The sequence below is a fragment of the Rhopalosiphum maidis genome, chromosome 4 (genome assembly GCF_003676215.2).
Source record: "Rhopalosiphum maidis isolate BTI-1 chromosome 4, ASM367621v3, whole genome shotgun sequence".
In the NCBI taxonomy this organism is placed as follows: Eukaryota; Metazoa; Arthropoda; class Insecta; order Hemiptera; family Aphididae; genus Rhopalosiphum; species Rhopalosiphum maidis.
This window is the reverse complement of record NC_040880.1, coordinates 21,767,458-21,789,323: the sequence shown is the minus strand read 5'-3', so window position 1 is coordinate 21,789,323 and position 21,866 is coordinate 21,767,458. Positions and strand designations below refer to the sequence as shown.

Here is a 21,866-nt window from a genome sequence, read left to right as displayed (position 1 = left end):
TATCATTTATTATGTTGTTTTAACGGAGGGTCAATCGCAAAACGAATATTTAAATATTGAATACGTAAAGCGCGTATAGTTACAATGTAATAAAAAGGTAGATAGGTACTACAACAATATTGTATAGACAATTGGTATATCTAAAATTCTAAATAAAGGTAAACAACAAGTTAATTAAAAATGCGTGGAGACATTGAATTAGTTAATATAGGTAATCGCGTTTAGATCTGGTGTGTGATCGATTATTATTCTATTGGTCATCATATGAATACTGAAATGTTTTCGTATACTCGCGCATATTTTAATTCGTGTATATACAATGTAGATATCTCCTATTTGATTTAATATTTTGAAATATTAATGAAATAGCTACCACAGTTGATCGGTTATTACTTTATAATAATTATAACATAGGTATAAATCGATCTGATATGCGTACATAATATTAAATAATTAAGGTCGAGCATATTATAATATAATATATTATATTTACATGTATAAATAATCCAAAATATTTAGCTATTACTGCTAACAAAAGTCTGATTTTGGGGTAAAAGTGCAGTTTTCGAAAATAGTGAGAATTTCGTCTATTACAATAATTTTTGATATTATGTTCTTTATACCTATATCAACATTTCAGTGATCTGTAGCATTTCAGCACCTCACTCGCCGTCAACCGCCATGCTTTAAATTTAATGTAAGTACCTATGTATATTGTATAGTATATAACTATGTCCTATATTATAGCTGACTTAATGACTTACATATTATTCCATGAAATATTTACAATATACTTGCCAAAATCTATTTTATATTTCATAGAATTTATTTTAAACTATTATTTATAGTTTTTACAAAAATAGTTTAAGTAGTAATTATAGGTACCTACCTAAAAATACAGGTAATATTATTACAGTAATTTCTAATTATCTTCATAATAATACATTTTTAATAATATAATTATTAAGTTAACGGTTTATATTATTAAAAAAAGGTCAATATTTAATGCAATCTATCAAAATGATTTAGTTATTCAACATACTATGACTACTTTATAACTTTTTAAGTGCTTAAAAGTTTGAATTCTCCGCAGTTATTTTTAAAAATAAAATTGTACTGCTATGATATATAATGATTTATTAGTTATCTTAGTCTTAAAGAAGGTTTACGGTTTACTGCAATTTTATAGTTAGGTACTAAGAAAATAATATACCTTTATTATATGGATTTTTTTTGTCATGATTCTGAGCGATGAAGATGAATACTTTGGTTATGTATATTATGATGTGTTTATAAAATCGATATTCTTATATTCTGTATCTATAATCATTTTTAAAGGCTTTTAGCCTTTAGGAATAGTATAAATAGTCCAATATTCAATTTTGAGTATGGTTTCTGGTAACAAATTGAATTTAGTTTTTACTCTGGGTGTCAAAAATCCCCAATACTTTTCAAAATAATTAAGAAAAACAAAAAATTGGTGACGTAAAGTAAAATATGTTGAATTTTAATTCAATGATACATTTTTGCATGTACGAATTTTACCAAAGACAGTCTGGAAACTTTCATATTATAGTAGTATAGTATATTAAACAATAGTTTATAACTATAAGTAAAATAAATTCAAAATAAGTGATTAAGTTTAGACCTAACGATAGGTTGAATACATTTTTTTCCGAAAACATTGCATTTATTATATTACTAGCTGATTCAACAATGCTGTACTATTGCTAAATTTAATTATACATATTAAATTGAATACCGAATTAATTTGGTATCTGAAATTACATCACATCGATGATCTACTTGCGCATCTTCGTCGCCTGTAAAGAAGATTTGTAAAAATGTGTGTTTGTATGATCGGAATAGGTAGAACTGTGATTATTTGATCTTATGCAGTTATACGAATAATCGCGTCGACTTCGTCAGAAAACAATAACAGTGGTTCAGGCGGTGAATTCAAAGCATCTAACTTAACTTTACCATTCGCGTAGCATATTTCTGGTGTTTTGTCTTTAGACTATTTTACATCGCAATGTCTACATAGGATATAGAAACTTCATTCAATTTTTTTTGATAATTACATTTGTATGCAGACTCTGATTGTAATTATTAATTAACAATTAACATCATGCATTAATCTTCAAATTAACATGAACTGTTTGTCGAGAACTAACTGCTTAGACTCTTGCTATAGTTATATATTATTATTTATTCTTGTATGCTACTGATTCTCATGGTTAACAACTTGTTAGCGATCTTCTTCTTTGCTTTTTTGAGAAGTTATTGATCGATTTATCGCCCTTGTCCTTACTCTTTTAGTTAAGTTCGCAAGTGATGACGTAGGTCGTAGACATATATTATTTTAAAAATGCCATAAATAAATCCAAATTATACACACTTCCAATTACATAGATTTCACCATTGTTGAATTTAAATGTTGCCAATTGAGGCACACACGAATATACGAGATTGATGATATATTTATACTTTATACAATATTTTAGAGTAATTTGTATCTGGTTACAATCTATTGGATAACTTGTCCAGTTCTGCTTATACTTAGAAATTGTAATAAAAATGCGAATATACATTCGTAAGCCATTAAATAAATAAATTTAAATGACTCTCATCAACTATATAATTTTGTAGATTTACTTAATGTAGCGTAAAAGGAAAAAACCCGAATTTGGACAAAGATAGAACAAAAAACCAATGCAAAACAAAATAATGTTTGTCTGTTCCTGACTTAACAATTTATTTACAAATTCATAATTATTGTAAATGCGTTTGATTTATGGTTAAAATCATGAAAATTATTTTCAAATATTCAAAAATCCTAGTTAAAACTTTATAAAATTTTCAATTTTTATTCATAAGGCTTGACAATTGAATACAATGTTATTTATAACATTTTTTTTAGTTTTAAATTACATTTGATTAATTTCTTTTAAAAACCTTGATCTATACATTTATTTTTATTTTAAAAATTGATTTTTTTAGTGGAATAAAGGTTAGGCAAAATACACCAATAGAATTTATTAATTTTTAAAAAATATATATAAAGTACAAAAATATATAAAGAATAATAAAGGATAAATTGGCAAATGCATTTAAATTTCGATTCAATTGTTAACAATTTACCATAACAGAATTACAATTTATAAATATATATAATGTAATAATAAACGTAATAATAATGATAATATTATAATAAAACAAATTTTATTTAATCACTTAAATAATTAATTCAAATAAACTGCAACCCACTTACATTATTTACTTTTACTAAACAATAATAAATTATAAATCATAATAAAAGAATAAAAAAAAAAATATTAGTGTTGCATACAAATATTTGATTTGTGACAAATTTTGAATTTTCTTAGGTAAATACCTACTATAATCAATTCAATTTTACTTTTTTTTTCTTATAAATTTGATTTTAAATAAGGTTTTAAGTATTTATGAAAAGATTCATTAACAGGTTCTTGATTCAATGGACTTTTATTTGCATCTTCTATTAAACGCTCGTAAACATTTCCATCATAAACTCCTAAAGCAGATCCCAGTATTTCATCTCGAACATCAAAACTATCAACCAAACCAACTGCATTGGGTCTAATTTGTTTTAAACATTCTTCTAACAAAGACTGTATGGAGGGAATGTTACTTTGTTTTAGATTTGAATACTAAAACATAATTTTATAATAAAAATCAGAATTATGTAATAAAATAAAATAACTTAATAAATTAAGTAAGATTTACTTGAAGAAAATCACCCATCTGATTAAGCATCCAGTGAGTGCATACTAATTTACATAGAACTGTTAGTATTTTCATTAATTCTGTAGACAAATTTAACGTCTTAACTGTTGTAATAAAACATTGTATTACAAATGCTCTACAATGCGCCTAAAAAAAAAAAAATGTAATTAAAATAAAACGAATACATTTTTTTAGAACTGTAAAAGAATTATTGTTTTTAATTTTCTACAAATCGACTTCACCGTGAATCCTATTCTTATTTTAATAGATATTATATTTACATTACTACAACTAGTATAATAATACAATTAGTACATACAATAATATCTTTATAAATAAATGATAATAACTTAATAACTTAGTAAAAAAGTTATAAACTTATAATTATTTGTAGTTATTAAATCAACCAAATGTTATCAAACATGTAAAAGATTGATTTGAATTTTCAATTTATATACTAAAATTTGGCTCAAAAATTAATCCAGAATATATCTGTTCAAAATTATAACTCAATTAAGTGTTAGTAAAATTGTCAAATATTTCTCAAAAGAACTCAACAGCTAAATATTGCAGATAAAATTGGTAATTTTTAAAATTAAAATGACAATAACACTTAACTTAACAGTTTCACAAATTTACTTAAATATTTTTTCTAAATTTTTCATTAAAATATATTGTCAGCAAAAAAAGGTAACAAGTATACTCTGTCCAGTGAGAGAATGCGCCGCAAACCGACCAAAATCAGTTTTTCTGCACATTCCCCAGTGATACCCAGCCATAAGCAAACCAGTTTTGATAGTATGATAATGCGGGTGGTTGCGCAGAATTAGAGCGTTCTCTCGCTGGATAGACAATAGAAATATCTTTTAGTTAGAATAAAAAAAAATTACTTCTGTTGCTTTGGCTAATTTAATAGAAGTTTCATTCCAAGCATCTTCTTGAGACATTCCAGAATTGATAAGTTGATTAATAGAGAAGTATGTATTCTCAATTTTTCTAAAAATGATTTAATGATACTAAATTAAGTACATTAATTATTAATCAAAAAACAAAATTTACCCTCCAGCGACTTGCAAAAATGCATTGCCAATACAGTCCAAATCTGTATTCCAGTTGTTACGTCTTAAGCTCTTGAAATTATTTAAATACAATACAGTTTCAGTTAATTTTAATCCAGATTTTGCATCTTGACAAGCTTTCATCAAATACCTTTATAATTGAAACAAATGAATTATAATATTATTCTGTTTGTTACAAAAAAAAAAAAAAAAAAAAATGAAAACTAGCTTTTTAAATAACCAATTGACTGTTTAAAGTAAAATAAAGCTAATATGAATGAAGTTGAATTATTTTCTAAGCCAAAAAATAATATATTTTTTTTTTAAATTAATATGTTAAAATCAAATACAATATTTTTATTAAAATTGTTTTCAACACCTTAATTTTACCTAGCTGTTTGCAAAAGTAGCACAGTGTTCTCTCCTTCGTACGTTTCAGTAGCAGAAGTCATTGCGTACATATTTGGGAAATTACTACAATTCATATATCCATGACCTCCACATGCTAAACGACATGTTGTCACTGCAACAGCAGCATCAGCTGTACTAACAGCTTTCAAACAGCAAGCCATTGCATGCAACTAAACATATTAAATTAATATTTTATTTAGTATGTAAAATTTATTTTACTACAGGTAATTTTAGGTGAATTTTAAATGAATAGTTAGGATTACCTCAGGTAATCGTTCTAAATCTCCTTCTTCTAATTTTGAAGTAACATCGTTATAAACATTCCAAAGCCACAATGCAGAAAATTTGTATGCTAAGCTAATGCCAATAGCAGGAAAAATTTTATATTGTTGTGTTTGGTAATCCAAAATTTGAGGTTCACCAGCACTAATAAAATAAATAATTTTTTTTATAAACATATAGGTAAAATTGAATTAGCTTAAATATAAAATAATTTATATTTACCCAGGTTTGAGTTCTGATTGTCTTCTGACACAACTATATCTAGTTGCAATTATTGCAGCTTTTGATATATAACTTGATATTAAATCTCTAACAATTACTACACGTACAAAAATCATAGTACCGTAAGTAAGTTTATCATTCACTGATTTTTTATACGTACCATCCTAAAAAACGTATAAATTTAATATTTATAATTTTTGAAAAGCATTTTATAGGTATATAAATTATAAATATATTTAATAATAATATAAAATATTTTTTCTCACTAGACATTTTTTTTATTTTTACTGCATATTAATTGTTATGAATTATTTCTCAGATACAAAATACTCATGAGCATTGTACAAAATAATGGATCTATGAATTAAACTTTTAACTATAATATTTTACCTTCAGAACTTGGGCATTTTTCATCAACATATTCATTCTAGGTATTCTCACATTATCAAATGCTAAATATCCATTATTAGTTGAGTTCATACCTAATTTGCTTCCAATTTCACCAATTTTTATGCCTGATAACCACAATAATTAACAAAATGTAATTATTAAAATCATAACTTATGTAATTTAATTAATTTTTATATTATTACCAGGCATTGGTTTCCATGTTTCCTCATCTCTGAGTTGAACTATAAATGGGTGTATACCATGACACTTTCCTTGGGTGTAAAGCTGAGCTATCACAACTGCATAGTTACAAGTATGTCCAACTAAACATATAAAAATGTTAATATTGATTAGCTAAATTATATTATAAAATAACTTACGTCCACCAGGCCACCATTTATAGGACGTTAATGTAGGACTATTCAAAACAAATTCTTCTGTAGCTGGATCGTAAGTACACATTGTTTCTAACCCACGAATAAATGTTCCATGACCTAATTCAGTCTATAAAAAATATTTTATCAAAAACTTAACATTTCTAGCTAAAAACTAAATAGCAAAGTACCTGAGCATAAGTGCCTATAATCTGATTACTAAAAGCTCGTCCAACCCATTCTCCTTGTTGCTCCAAAGTGCCCTGACCCATAATTGTTGGTATAAACATGACATAATGTACCGCAAAAGGTGAACCATCTTTTATTATTGCACTACCAACTGATCCACCAAGAAGTGACCTGAAATAGTATTGATAATTAATAATTATAAACCATTATTTAATACATTTATTTTTTTCATACTTATAAACGTCCATTGAATTGCTACCGCTATCATCATTTTGTTGCCACTCATTGACTTTTTTGAATAAAATACAACTTTTACGCACAGCCGCTTCATAACGTTCTTTGTGACTTAGATATTCCATAGGAATTTCATCTTTCAAATTTGGATCAGATAGAAAATAGGATTCTAAAATTTTTTTAATGAGAATGGTGCATGTAAAAATTATATATTTAAAAATTAATAATCAACAAACCGAGTTTTCTTCTACTTAATGTTTTATCAGCACCTCCGTCCAAAAAATTTGTAAGTTCCTCAATATTAAACGTACACTTTTCACGTTCTTTCCGTAGATCCTCATTGACTTTAAGTTTCATTTTAACTTAAAATACGTGATTGTTGAGAATAAAAATAAATGGTATTATTATTACTATTTAAAACAGCCAATGTCACAGTATACGCTGTACGGCTTAAAATCTTATAAATTTCAATTAGGTGCTTAAAAAAAAAAAAATTTAAGTTTCATTCTAAACATTTAGATGTGTGTAAAAAACTAAAAAATACGTTCTATCTTAGAGAAACTCGATAGTGTAATGTAAATCTATTCTGTGGCATTATGACATAACCAAATTCTTGAATGTTCTACAAAGAAGGGGAAATGTTTATGGAAACATTTCGAAATACAGATCTTAGATTCCTCAAGAATACTTAAACACGTCGAAATAATGATAACGGTGATGAACTGATGATATTATAATGATGACGACGATATGACGAAGGTGATGAGAGAAAAAATACCTTCGATGTAGAGTATACCAATTAATTCTCTATAAAAAAAAATAATAATTGTTGTTTACGTCTTTTACAGTTACACACTTACACCAAGTGTTGTATAAGCACGTTTACGTTTGTAAAAATTGGAAGTGGTCGATTTCCATTATTTACAGTGCCCAGTGGGTAAGTGGGTTACACAATCAGTCTAGTCAGCATCTCGTAATCGTAAATTATACGCAACAGGTAAGCTCGGAAAACGGATTAATTATAATTAATAACTATCACTAATTCAACAAATACTTTCAAAATATGTGAATAAAGTAAATGTAAATTATTAATGAATCATAAGTACCTACTACCTACCAGAACTCAGTGGTAGAAGAATAAAAAACAACAAAATACAAATATGTTATCGGAGCAATCAATAGATAATAAGATAAATTAGCAACAGCAGTCAACAATATTATAACATTATTATTATTATTATATTATTATTATTACTATCATCGTCATCACTCGTCAGTCGTCACTCAGTAGCCAACTCCTGTGACCTGTAGACTGTAAGCTTGTAGTCAGTGTGAAATCATACATTTAAATCTGATAAATAAATAAATATATAAGCTTATTAGTTATTACTAGTAAATTTAGTAATACCTACTTGTCAATACTAATTACTAACGTCTATTCAAATAGAAAATATACAACATCAATATTAGGTATTTAATATATGTATTTTTATCTACAGGTTACGTCAGCTATAAACAATATAAAAGGGAATACCTTAAGGCAGTCAAGGCTCTAATTAAAATTTGTATAACACGCAAATTTCCCGATATCTCACCGACAAAAATAAAGCATAGTGCATTAGTGCGATTAGTACGCCACTAATAGTGATTAGTAATATCAATTATTATAAAATATTTATTATTCAAATAGAGACTCTAAAAATCGTTTTCCTAATTCCTATTCAAAGATTAAATTCATTGAACTTACACTGAACATATCTCTTAGTCTTACAGTTAATATTTAGGTGGCTGTAAATACTCGTATTGATGAGGTAGGCAGGGGCACAATTTCAATGAAAAAACAGCGTGCTGAAGCTCCTCTATCTTTTTTTATAATGTTATCTTAAGGTTATGGATACCGATTATTATTAACATTTAAATTAACATGAAAAAATTTGCTAGTGCTAATTTCAAAATTGGGGGTGCCAAGGACACCCAAGCCCCCCTCAAATCGCGCCAATGGAGGTAGGACAGATAGGTATATTATATGCTTGAAATCTATAATTTAAGAAAAAAAATGATTATACACAAGATACAACAGTCGCGATCACTTGACTTTCCCAGATTTATAATGTTAAAAATTTCCTATTTACATTTTGTGTTATTATACTATGAAAGTAAATATAACTGAGAATATTATAGTTTCATAAGTATTAATTTAATGATATACATATATTAAAATAATATAATCACTTATATATGTATATATATAACATTAACATAGACCTATAAACTAGTTTATATGATATATAATATATAAATATATAAATGTATTTTAAAAGTGCGGTTAAAAAGTTATGATAAAATCCGGCACTAGGTATACTATAGTTGATTATCGTCACTTTGTGGCCTTGGCACATTAATAATAACAGTAATAACATAGACTGCATTACTGCAATATGTTAATAATTAATATAAATTATATGAATTATAAAAAGGACACTCGGGTGATCAATAGTTATTAGTTTATTACCACGAACAGTGGCGTAATTTGGGAAACATATCGGGAGTTGCAAAAATTACTCAGGATGCTCAAAACCCGTGGGGGCTTTGCCCCTACGCCCCAAACATTATTAAAACAAACAATGTTTTAATATATTAATATAAAAAAACATTATAAATATTTATAATTCTTTTTATAAATCAGAAGTGGCCAGCAAGAAGAGACTCGTGAGCCACAAAATATATTAATAAATATGAAAGAGCCAAAATGTAAAAAAAAAAAAGGTCATACATAAAATATAAATATACATAAATTCATATTAAAAATTTTTTTTGTAAAAATGTTACGATAAGATGCGAGCCGTAAAAGTATTTTATGACGCGAGCCGCGGTTTGGCCACCCCTGTTATGTATAGATATATGTTATTAAAAACTATATATTTAAAATTTTTATAATTATAATATAATAAATAATATCAATCGTTTATAATTTTAAAATTGTAGGCTGTAGCAGTCTCATTGTTGTTCTCTATTTTAATGTATTTATAGTAATAATTAATACATTTACCTATATATATTTAATTTATTATAGTGAATTGTAATCAATTATATTATTATTATTATTTATTTATTTTTACTATCTAGCAATAAATCATAAATATGGAAATTTCAGGGTTTGCAAAATAGTACTTTTGCAACCCCTAGATTATATTTGGGGTAGCAAGTGCGACCCATTACGACCCCCCAATCACGCCACTGACTACGAAGACCTATTTTCTAAGAGTGTTAAGACTTTAAGAGTTCAGAATTTTAAACAGCCTTGAAATTGTTTGTAACTTCCTGATTTGCCGCCACGGCTGTAGAAGTGCTTGCCGCTAAGTTTACAACTCATCCTTGCTGATTGCTGTAGGAATTCTGAATTATTATTATCATTTATCAAACGATAATAACTTTGAGAAATTAATATAAAATTAATAATTACGTTAAATGACGATACTTTTTTAATGTTAAAACGAACAAATGGAAAATGGATAATATATTTATTTAAGAATTGTAAGTACAGTGAGTAGTATTTTTTTGGATATACAATTATTAATGCATAGGTACTTATTGTTATTTAATAAATACAATTGAAATCATTGAATTATCGACCTTTTACAAGCCAAACTTGTGTTGAAAGTAGAGTTACAATTTTATTTATTTAAAATATAATATTAAAAACTATAGTTAAATACATAATAAAAAAACACATTTTTACATAATGTATAACCAGTTAATAACAGATATTTTGAAATTATTTAATTTACAGATTATGTTCATATATAAAATAATTCAAATGTTTGTATACCATATTTATTTTATAGTATTTTATAAAACTAATTAAGTATAAGTATTATCATTATTTGATCATTTGACGAACTACAATACAATTTAACCAAATAACAAAATATATAGGTACCTCCTACATTACAATAAGGTATTTATAAATTACATAAGATTTGCAATTTTATTTTTTTATTTTTGTACAAAGAATTTACAAATTTTGATTAGTTCTGGTGAAAATAGTATAAACTCTAAATCGTATAGGGCATATAAAAGCTCTCCAATTAAAAACATTTACAACATTGCAGGTGAATATAAATACCGTATCTAAAAATAATAGAATTTACATTTTTATACGCGTTGAGATTATCCAGATTAAAAAGCAACTCAGCATCAGCGAACAAAATTACAAAGTAATCAAGATTACTCTAAAATACTACAAATAATAAAGAAAGAGAAAATAATAAGGCCACTGTGAATAAGCATTTACAACATAAATATAAAACTTAACACACTACACAAGGAACCCACACCTCCAAACATATACGAGTACAAACATTTCCTAAAAAATAAAACTATAGAACATCTAAACGAATTTCAAAAAATATATACTAATGCTTTCAAAAATGATGAAGAGGTAAGAATGTCCATACAATAAAAAGCAATCTACAGACGTCGCGCGTCGTTTAAACATGTCGTCCATAGACGTGTTCTATAAATACACTATACAGCCGAAGTAGTGGCTGCACTTCTGCCTTCTGGCAATTAAGTTCCTAAAAAAAAATCAAAATCAAAAATATATTATTCTAAGCAACTCGTTAAGTTCCCTCATTAGTGTAAAAATAAATTTAATCCTAGTGGATATATATAAATATTTTTTTTTTAGTATGCTATGAAATGTAATGCTAATGGGCAAATTGACTTGGTTGTCGAAGCAGAAATTATTGATAATTTCAAGACCAATAAAAAAAAATAAGTTCAACAAATATTCATTGGGCAATTGTTTACAGGGACGTTCAAAGTAAACATTTAACATTAGATTTTTAAGTTTTTTCCGAATAGATATCTTGAAAAACTGTGAATTTCCCTTTGTCCTCAAAGTATTAACTAATCCTAATTAGCTATCCTCGGAAGTTGAGTATCCTAGTAATTTTTCGATTATAAAATGTGTAGGTACACATATAGTCATAATGTCAAATTATTAGTTCTAACTGTTCTAAGAATTGTGTCCCAGGCGGCCAGGCCAATGCTCTAAATACAGCTCAGTATAATTAATATGTTAATGGTGGACACTTAACGCCTTAACGGTAGTAACACCGAAAACCGAATAGTATAGTTATTTCATAGAGTAATACTCAATGAGTTATTTATTTTATTTTTGTGGCGGCATGAAGTGATTTTTAAATTTGCGAGTCGGCTTCTCGGCCTCGATCTCTATGAGTCCGCTTCAGTGATAAAAGCGTTCCTAACATCATACCCCGTCGCCAAACTTATAACATCATTCTTGTCGCTCAGAAATGAAAAAAATAAAAGTGGAGGGGTGAGTCGTGTGTTCTATAATATATTATTACAGCTGTTTTATGGTTTAATCAGTGATCATTAACCATTAACCATTAACCATTGAAAACTCGAAAACTAGTTTGATTGGTCGGAAACACAATTATTATGAGAAAAAAAACTATTAGATAATAGTATATTAAATATTTTTAGTTTTGTATTTTGCATGCATTATTGGCATGGATATTAGGCTGTGTTAATTCCAGACTTTCAGTTCTGGTACTCGTAATTCGTATTAATTAATAATTGTGTACCTACACGATCGTGCTTGTAAATTTTAATATTACGTTTGCATTAAACTCATATGTGATAATTATAGTCTTGTGTCGCTGTCGTAAGTTTTATTTTCAAAGATTTGTAAATATCCTACTTTCGTTGTCATAAAATAAATTCCGTCGATCAATAAAAGTAATATAACATCAACATAAAACTAATATTACTACAAAATCGCCAGCTTTTATGAAAACAAGGAAACGGTAGTCCGTTTAAAATTGTACATAGGATTGTCGCGTTTTCTGAGACATGTCTGTCAAGTATGTGTTGGTGTCTGACGAAGAATATGGTGAAGCGGTTGAACTTCCACTTGAAGACAATGGTACGTTATTGTTGTCCACATTAACAGCCCAGTTTCCGGGGGCTAGTGGACTAAAGTTTCGTACTGAAAACAACGTTGTCAGAGGTGTTCGTTTAGCTGACGGCCGATTCCATGTGCCTGACAACGAATGGGGAAAGACGCCTTACTACTGTGTTTTCCCAAAAGGTAATTCCATGGTATTACAACATTTTTAATTTTTACAATCTACTCAAATATTTTGTCAACCTTTAATAATAATCTACTTAACTAAACTTGTACAAAGCTTTAGTATATTAATTGAATTAAATTATCATATTTAACCATCTATAAAAATGGTGATAATTCTAATAGAAACAAATTAATTTATAATCTTGAGAATGCTTGCACTAGTATAAATAATATATTGCATAGCTGTAGGTAGACATTTTTATTGAAATTCATTATCATTAAATAATATGTTTTAATTTTCCTAGCAACATATTATTTCGTTAAGTGAAAACTGAATGTTATGTTTCCAAATACAAATTCAAACATTCACATGTTAATTATTTACAAACACAAAATTATATTTTGTACTATTTTCATTATAAATCATTACTTACAATTAGTTATTTGTTGATATAAATAAATAAACTTCAAAATCAGGACATAAGATCAGCAATATATTTTATACCTTGTCATAAAATATTAATGACATACATACATACATATTTTATATATTTTTTTATAAGGAGATTGGTTTGTTTTATATAATGTTTTGCTTGAACATTTTTAATTTCAAGTCCTGTCCTTAAAATGTTCTGATTAGATAATTAGTATTATTGCCATTATAGACTTAATACTTAAGAGTATATAGATATGCAACTCCATTACAGTAATTTCCATTTAGTCAGAATTTTTTTTTTTTTGGGGAGGGCTGATCAATTTTTGTAAAGTACAATTTTAGATTTTTGTAACAATTTTTGTAGACCATTAAAAATTAAAATAATTTTTAAATTTTCTTGAAATTGTAGGGGAGGTTGTAGCCCTCTCATTGGCTATACCTCTGAATAATTTATTGTTCCTGTGACTAGAGGAAGTAGAAAATAAGTATCTATTCAAATTTTGCCTATATTTGACACTAGTGAGTCGAATAAATATAAATTTAAAAAATGAGTGATATATGACTGCATTGGTGTTGTGTATCAATAGAGTTATTTAATCTATAATGGTACTAAATAAACCTTAAAAGAATCATGTTTAAAAAAATAAAGCTTTATCAGTGTTTATTGGTATCATCAACTAGTTGTATGTGAAAGGATATTGACGTGTATAATAATAAAAAATAACTATAAATTACCATTTAATTCAAAATTAAAATAGAATTTAGTTGGTAGGTGTTTGTATAGTATCATATTTACACAATGAATATATATATTATTAATTAAAAAAATTCTTTTTGAGTATTAGATATTGAAAAAAATGTTGAATGATTAATAGGACGTCGCATCCGCATGTGTTGTCTCCGTCTTACACACGCACGACAATAGTAAATTTTCATTCATCAGTTTCAATAGTGTGCTTTTAGTTTTGATATAAGAGTGAATTCACCTATTATCAAACTTTTAGGTAAGAACATTATCTGTATTTCTTTTATTGGATTTTTTACGATATTTTAATTTTTAAGTGAGTTATGAATATGAAAAATATAAATATTTGAAAATGCTCAAAATTCATTTAAAAATTAAAATATTGTAAAAAATCCAACAAAAGAATACAGATAATGTTCTTACCTAAAAGTTTGATAATAGGTGAATTCACTGTAATATCAAAACTAAAAGCACACTATTGAAACTGCTAAACGAAAATTTATTATGTCGTATGTGTGTAAGACAGAAATAACACATGCAGGTTCGACATCCTCTTAATAATCATTGATAATTATATCAACGCCAAACTCTAATTAACATAATATTTTTGTATTTAAGGTTGGAGAATATTTGGTTAATACAAATTAAACATTTTTTTTTTTTAAATCAGATAAATTTTTTTGCATCAGAATTATGTGTTTTACCACTTATCTATAAAGCAAATACACCATTAGTTTAAGATAATCCATTTTTATAATTTCAACAATTGTTGTCATTTATTTAAAAATGTACAAGAATATTTAAATATGTGATGTTTTATAATTTCAAGTCTATTATTGTATGTCAGCATGCATATGCTTTTTTAAAATTTATATTTTATATTGATGATTTTAGTGGAAAATAAGAGAAAGATTGATGATAGTGTAGAAAATCCAACAGCTAAAACTAAGAGATTAGAAACAAAATTGAAATGTTCAGATTTAGTTGTCTTAAATATACCATACACTTATGATGAACAAAAATTGAAAGAATACTTTGGTCAATTTGGAGAACTTCTTATGTTACAGGTAATAATTAAATGTTTTAAAAAATGCATGTACGTATCATGACTTCCTGTCACAGGAATCATTTAATTCACATCTATTATGGACTATTAGATTTTAAAATTTTAAAATTATGCAATTAATAATATATTACAGAGAGCATAAAATACATTTATTTATAGTGTTTATAGATTTGGATAAGGCAAATTATAGAATTGGAAGATAAAGAATTATAGATAAATAGTTACAAAATAGATAATAGTGAATTATTTTGGAGGGAGCTATCAAGACGGTTATGAGGCAAAAAGATGATATTGCTATGTTTGAGAAGAATGGGTTCAAGTATTTGGGACCAGTGGTATAAAATAATGGTAACTTAGAGGACAACATTAAAAATATGATTATAAGTGGATGAATGAAATGGAGAAAAGTGTTAGGTGTTTAGTGTGACAAGATGATGTTGTTGAAATAAAACGGTAGATTTTATAAAGCATTTATGAGGTCAGTCAGCATGACTTAAAAATTATAGATTATCAATTGGAATGTTGGGTAGTGCTCAATAAACTAGATTATAGGGTCAGAGTAAGCAGTATTGTAGAGATGAGATTGCTAAGATGGATATGTGGGGGATAAGGAAAGACAAAAGATTAAATTAATTCAAAGAAGGTAACCAAGTAAAGATCGATAAACAGAATTAAAAAGAACATGAAAATAATTTATGTGAGTAAAGAAAACATGAGAACTTGAATTGTATTGTTGAAGTGAATAAAACTGATGGCTGATTCCAATATTTCATATAATTGGTAAGAATGGATAATGGAAAAAAAGATACAATTATAGTTATTATTAGTGTATTAGTGTATTATTGAATAGTATAACATATATAGTATAATAGCTAATAACAATTAATTATTATGGCTATTCTATTATTATTTGTAGATAAAGAGAGATAAAAATGGACAATCTCGGGGATATGGATTTTTAAGGTATACAAACTTAGAATCACAAGTAAGAGTTCTTTCTCAGCGTCACAAGATTGATGGTCGTAATTGTGAAGTCAAGGTTCCAAAGTCTAAGGTAAGATATATTTAGTAGACGAATGAACTCTGTATACTTATGTAAGTATTTATATAATTTAGGAAGGTAATGGTTCAGAGCTTTCCGGAAAAGTTTTTGTAGGTCGTGTGACAGAAGATTTAACAGCTGATGATATTCGTGAGTATTTCAGCAAATTTGGAGAAGTCATCAATGTTTTTGTACCAAAAAATCCATTCCGCGGATTTGCATTTGTAACTTTCCTTGATCCTGAGGTAGCTGCTAGTTTATGTGGTGAAGATCATATCGTTAAAGACGTTTCAGTGCGTGTATCTGAAGCCGCTCCAAAACCACAAGTTTCTAAAAATCGTCATCAAACTCCCCCACCTAGTGAACCTTGGGAGCGATCTAATAATCGCCATAATGATAGTTATCGAAATTGGTATCACTCACAACATGATAATCGGGGGAGTGTAGACATGCCTAATCTACAGTCATTGGGGATTAATGGTCAAGACAGCTATAACCCAATGTTGCCTTTGAGTCCGGCTATTGTTGCTGCTGCATTAACGCAAGCTGCTGGATGGAGTCTAGCTAATGGTCGTATGATGCCGCCACCACCACCTCCTAGTGGAAACAATCAATGGTCTCAACATGGTCTCAATTCTCAACGAAATAACTATAATAACAGGAAACGTTCTAATAATGATTACAATTCATCAGGCAATCGCTAAAAAAAGATAATGGTAATATAATACAAAGTCAATAACAATTTTCTGTCCTAAAACTTTACCAGTTCTTCTAACTTTTTGGTATGTACATTGTACATACATGATTACAAGTAAAAAAATAAACTGGCTTATTTTCTGTAGTTAAAATGTTGTTCCATGTTATTGTTGGAATAATAATTATTTTTATTAAAATACAACTTGTTTTAAAACTTGTTTTGCTGAATGTGGCATACAAAGAAAAAAACCCTATTTACTGGACAAATTAACCTGTTTTAATTAAAATTTAAAAAGTAGATAATATTTGCATATAAATATATATATATATATATATATATATATATTTAATCCATTTTTATGCATCTAAGAATGTATTTAAAAATATACATATTAGTGTATTCTTTATATATAAATTTATTTATTGTTACTGCTACACAATTGTGAATTTAAGGGTTATCTTAATATTAATAGAATACATATTTAAAATTATTATGCTTTGGTGGAACGAATGAACTTACAAATGGTATGAATGTAATTTGTATGACATTATTTGATTGGAAATTATACTATCTTACTAAAAACATGTAAAAATTGTGTTTTACTTTGTGGCTTGAACATGTTAATACAATATTATATATTGAAAAAAAAAATGGTTATACTTGAAAATTAGTTTTATTATGTGTCTGTATGTCTACTGTATATATTTAAGACTGGATTTTTTTGTTACATAATGAAATTATGGATGGTATTATGGCTTTCAATATCCACAATACAGTTAATTTTTTTTACCTTGCATAATTATTAATTGTACTACCAGCTAGTTTTTTTTTTTTTTTGAATAGTTTACGTATCATGTACTTCTATGTTTTCTGACAATTAAAAAATATTTGTTATCTTCTTATATCTAAATTTGCTACTAGTTTTTCAATAAAATCATTGTAATTATTGTATATTAAACAGTCGTAAAAATATTTTAACCTAATCTATTTGAAAATTAAATCAAGTTTTATAATACAATGTCATAAATATATATTTATATGTCATAAATATATATTTATTTATTTGTCTTTCTCAATAGTTGATTTAATCAATGTTTTCTTTAATAACATGTATGCACAAAATATAATCAACTTCCTAAATATTAATTTTGGTTGTTTATTTAGTCAATTTATATTAGTTATATTTCTAATGTTTGACTTGTATTCATATTTGATTAAAACAAATTGATAAATATTATGGTTTTATTTTTGAATAAAACTACATTATATAAGTTATTCTAATAAAATTTAATTCACAAATGAAAAATCAATATAACTTGAATCAAAGTATTGTATTCATTATGTTTTTAGTATACCTCAATTATACTAATAATGTTAGTTAATTTTGCTAAGTAATATTAATAATTATTAATTAAAAAAAAAGACGTGTTTATTGGGTATAAAGTATATTATAAAGCATGATTGCCATAATCCTCCTTGTATTTAATTATTTCTAGTCTGATTGAATGAACGATGATTTAATTGTATTTGTTATCATCTTTGGTAAAGACTTTTGTCTGCTGTAAATGAATAAGCTGTTTCATTTTGATATTTATTAAATGTATGCAAAATTATCTGGTTGTATGGAGTGCTCAGTTTAAACTTTAAACATTGAGCTAAATATGTCTTACAATGTCAAAATGGAGTAATGTGATAATTATTTGTTGCTGAAAATATAAAATTGAAAGAAATTCAGTCTATAATATTGTCGAATAGCTGTCAATCTGTGTTGATGAATGTCTTCAGCAAACGGAACATCTTCAATGTTTTGTAAGTATGTATGTTTTCATGTGTGTAACTCAGATTCTCGATTATGTATAATTTTTGTTTTGTTTATTTTACCAGCATGTATGTTTTATTTTTATCTTGTTTATACAGTTGAGTATGTTGAAAATATTGATCAGCTTACATGTAAATTATGGTTTGTTCTGTTTGGTTTACAAATAGGTATTCTTTAATTTTTCCATTGCAAAACCATTTTTTAAACATGTATTATTATTATTTAAAAATGTATAATTCATGTTTTGTTTACTAGTTAGTGTAGTTAACATTATTAATTAATTTCAGTATCACTTGAAAATTTTACCAAATTTATCTAACAGTCAAGTTTTATCGAACAAATGCAGGTTCAATGAGAACTGGAAAATATGTTCAAGATTTTAACAAGTAAATTCATTTTTATGTAGTTTCATACTTCAGATAGATTTTCTATTATCAATGTATTAGTTTAAGATTATATATATATAATTTAAGTATGTATTTACAGGTTTTTTTTTTACAGGAAATACTTTTGAATTGAAAGAATGGTTGTTACTTAAAAATCTATACATATAATGTTTTCTAGAAGGTTGGTATTATTTTTATTTGGTACATAGTACAAAAGTTATCATATAGTTTCAAGATGTTAAAAAATAAAATTTTTATTAAAAAATTATATTTTTAAATATTTTTCATCCTTATATTTTTTTAAATTTTTTACTTTTTTTGAATGACAACATAGTTTTAAGTTTAAGCAGAATATTTTTCTGAATATTTTGATACTTAAAAATTGAATTTATGGTGAGTAGTTTATGAGTTATACGTATTTAAAGTTTACACAATTTGGGGTAACCCCGTACCAATCCACTCCGCGCATCAAAACTTTAAATACTTACAATTCACAAACTACTCTAATATTAGATTTTTATGTATTAAAATACTCAGAAAATTATTCTGCTTTGAAATATGAAATTAAAACTATGTTGTCATTCAAAAAAAGTGAAAAAATAAAAGGATAACAATTTAAAAATATAATTCTTTAATAAAAACTTTGTTTTTTTAACAATTTGAAACTATGTAAAAAAATGTTTTCAAAAACATGAATACTTTTTGAAATAATGAGTGTAATGATAAAAGAATGACTCTGTATAACAATAATTATAGTACATATTTGATAATAAACTAGTGGATGTTCTCCTTAATCCAGGCCTAGAGAAGATCCTGCACAATCTACAGAATACTCAAATAATAAGAAGTACTTAGTACATGATATTTTAAACTTGTTTTTCAGGATATATTATTCATAGAGCAATAACAATAAATGGTTCCTAGTGACAGACATGTACAAGGTACTAGCAAACTGATGTACTTATTTGGATTATGAGCAAGACCAACTGGATAATTTTATGATACAGAAACAGTACATAGCTAGAATGAAAAATTAAATGTTTAGAAAGATATTAAACTGTAAAAGTAATATTTGTATTTCAATATTGTTAGTAATTGAGAGACAACAAGTATATATTATATAATTGTTTGACTTGTGTATAATTTAAATTATTTTCTCTATTGTTTAATCTAGAAGATTCTACTGTGAAACTAAATATTACTGTATCATATTTGATGTAAACAGATTAAGGCACTGTTGAAATAAATAATTGATTCACAATAAATACATAAATAATTCAGTGGCTTACTAGATAATATCTATATTGTATTTAATAATTGTTTATGAAGGTACAAAAAATATATTTTAAAATTTTACAAACATAATTTATTATTATTATTCAAATATTTACAAATCTTTAAAGTTTCGATTAAAATTATTGAATTTTTCAACAATCATCCTAGAATTTTATGAATTGTCATGCAATTTTAAGTATTTTTTTTGTATTGCTCAAAATTAAATTTAATTAAATTAAATAATGTCTGAAAACCTACAATTAAAAAAAAAAAATACTTAAAATTGTAGGTGTTGCTAAGTTAAGTAAGTGTTGCTATTTAAAAAAATGCAAGTTGTGTTGCACATGGGCATAATAAGAGTTACAAATTTGGAAACTGTTGAGAAATGTGTATTTAGGCATTTTATCTCCTCCCGAAAACCGCATATCAATCCGATGTCACTGGACAGAATAATTTAGTATTACCTTTAAAAGGGATCACACTGTATATAACTAAATATTTACTATCATATAATATGTATTATATAGTAATATATTTAATAATATAATAAATTAATAACAACACATTAATCATAATTATTTATATCTTAATAATTAGTTTGTCTCGTTATTTTCCGTACTTTGAAGTAAGTAAAATAATAACTTCAATAGTAATATTAAAAACTCAATATTACGATAAAGCTATAACTGCGTTGTACAATGGTCACTCGATTAATGCGACATTTGTTATTACTTATTATGTAATATATATATATAGTAATATACAGTGTATTTCCTTTTAAAGGTGCCTAACATGAAATATTTCAGTCCAGTGATTTCAGATTGATATGGAGTTTCCGGAGGAAATAGGGAATAACTAAAATTTAAATACACATTTTTTAATGATTTTCAAATTTTTATAATATCTTTCAGACTTCGTTGTGCGCGTGCGCAATACTACTTGCATTTTTTTAAATAGCAATAGGTGTTTTCAAACCATGGCTCTAAAACAAAATTAAATCATTAAATTGACATTTACAAACAAATAAAATTTGACTAGAACTAACAAAGTGGTGTAAAACTTTATGATGGATACTCATAGATTACTGTCTTTGAACAGTAATAATTTTTTCGTTATTACTACTGAACATTTATTTGGCTCTCATCCAGCACCAGTGGCATAACTATAAATTTGGGTCCCCGGAGCAGTATCAAATGTTGGTCCCCCATACATTTATAATACCAAAATTCAAAAAAAAAACAGCCATTACTTATTATAAATACAGTTAATTTATGTTATATGTACAAAACTACAAAGTAGATATTCAAAGTTTTTTTTTCTAGCTTCCATTTCAGAAAATGTTTTTATCAGTTTTTTAGTGACCATTTGT

The 21,866-nt window shown here is 26.3% G+C and overlaps 2 protein-coding genes across 5 annotated transcripts; one reads left to right on the top strand and one right to left on the bottom strand.

Moving 5' to 3' along the window:
• Window positions 1-3,349: 3,349 nt before the first annotated feature.
• Window positions 3,350-8,031, bottom strand: LOC113550510 (probable peroxisomal acyl-coenzyme A oxidase 1). 2 transcript variants are annotated; one of them, XM_026952384.1, is made up of 14 exons: window positions 7,815-8,031; window positions 7,165-7,735; window positions 6,929-7,097; window positions 6,697-6,865; window positions 6,512-6,635; window positions 6,335-6,454; window positions 6,132-6,256; window positions 5,742-5,905; window positions 5,501-5,663; window positions 5,217-5,407; window positions 4,828-4,977; window positions 4,659-4,764; window positions 3,769-3,915; window positions 3,432-3,692 (listed from the first exon to the last, which is right to left on the bottom strand). In XM_026952384.1, the coding sequence occupies exons 2-14, from the start codon at window positions 7,283-7,285 to the stop codon at window positions 3,432-3,434; spliced, it is 2,010 nt and encodes a 669-aa protein (XP_026808185.1). In that variant the 5' UTR covers window positions 7,286-7,735; window positions 7,815-8,031. The 2 variants fall into 2 exon arrangements, with proteins under 2 accessions (XP_026808186.1, XP_026808185.1); XM_026952385.1 differs by lacking the exon at window positions 7,815-8,031 and having other exon boundaries at window positions 3,350-3,692; window positions 7,165-7,285.
• A 4,359-nt stretch (window positions 8,032-12,390) lies between these two features.
• LOC113550511 (TAR DNA-binding protein 43-like) lies at window positions 12,391-20,549 on the top strand. Of its 3 annotated transcripts, none has more exons than XR_003405025.1 (7): window positions 12,391-13,049; window positions 15,107-15,279; window positions 16,195-16,332; window positions 16,395-17,036; window positions 19,124-19,222; window positions 19,338-19,403; window positions 20,106-20,549. XR_003405025.1 is itself a non-coding variant. In XM_026952386.1 (4 exons), exons 1-4 carry the CDS (start codon window positions 12,812-12,814, stop codon window positions 17,022-17,024), a joined length of 1,179 nt encoding a protein of 392 aa, XP_026808187.1. In that variant the 5' UTR covers window positions 12,392-12,811; the 3' UTR covers window positions 17,025-17,337. The 3 variants fall into 3 exon arrangements, 1 of the variants encoding a protein (XP_026808187.1); XR_003405026.1 differs by having other exon boundaries at window positions 19,323-19,403; XM_026952386.1 differs by lacking the exons at window positions 19,124-19,222; window positions 19,338-19,403; window positions 20,106-20,549 and having other exon boundaries at window positions 12,392-13,049; window positions 16,395-17,337.
• The last annotated feature ends 1,317 nt before the right edge of the window (window positions 20,550-21,866 follow it).

Bases quoted from the DNA above. Each gene is read 5' to 3' on its own strand.
- LOC113550510 (XM_026952384.1), bottom strand. From the start codon at position 7,285: ATGAAACTTAAAGTCAATGAGGATCTACGGAAAGAACGTGAAAAGTGT. The intron at 7,098-7,164 runs GTTTGTTGATTA...AAAAAATTTTAG, and splicing joins ATTAAGTAGAAGAAAACTCG to AATCCTATTTTCTATCTGAT. The intron at 6,636-6,696 runs GTACTTTGCTAT...TATTTTTTATAG, and splicing joins TTATAGGCACTTATGCTCAG to ACTGAATTAGGTCATGGAAC.
- LOC113550511 (XM_026952386.1), top strand. From the start codon at position 12,812: ATGTCTGTCAAGTATGTGTTGGTGTCTGACGAAGAATATGGTGAAGCG. The intron at 15,280-16,194 runs GTAATAATTAAA...TATTATTTGTAG, and splicing joins GAGAACTTCTTATGTTACAG to ATAAAGAGAGATAAAAATGG. The intron at 16,333-16,394 runs GTAAGATATATT...TATATAATTTAG, and splicing joins TCAAGGTTCCAAAGTCTAAG to GAAGGTAATGGTTCAGAGCT.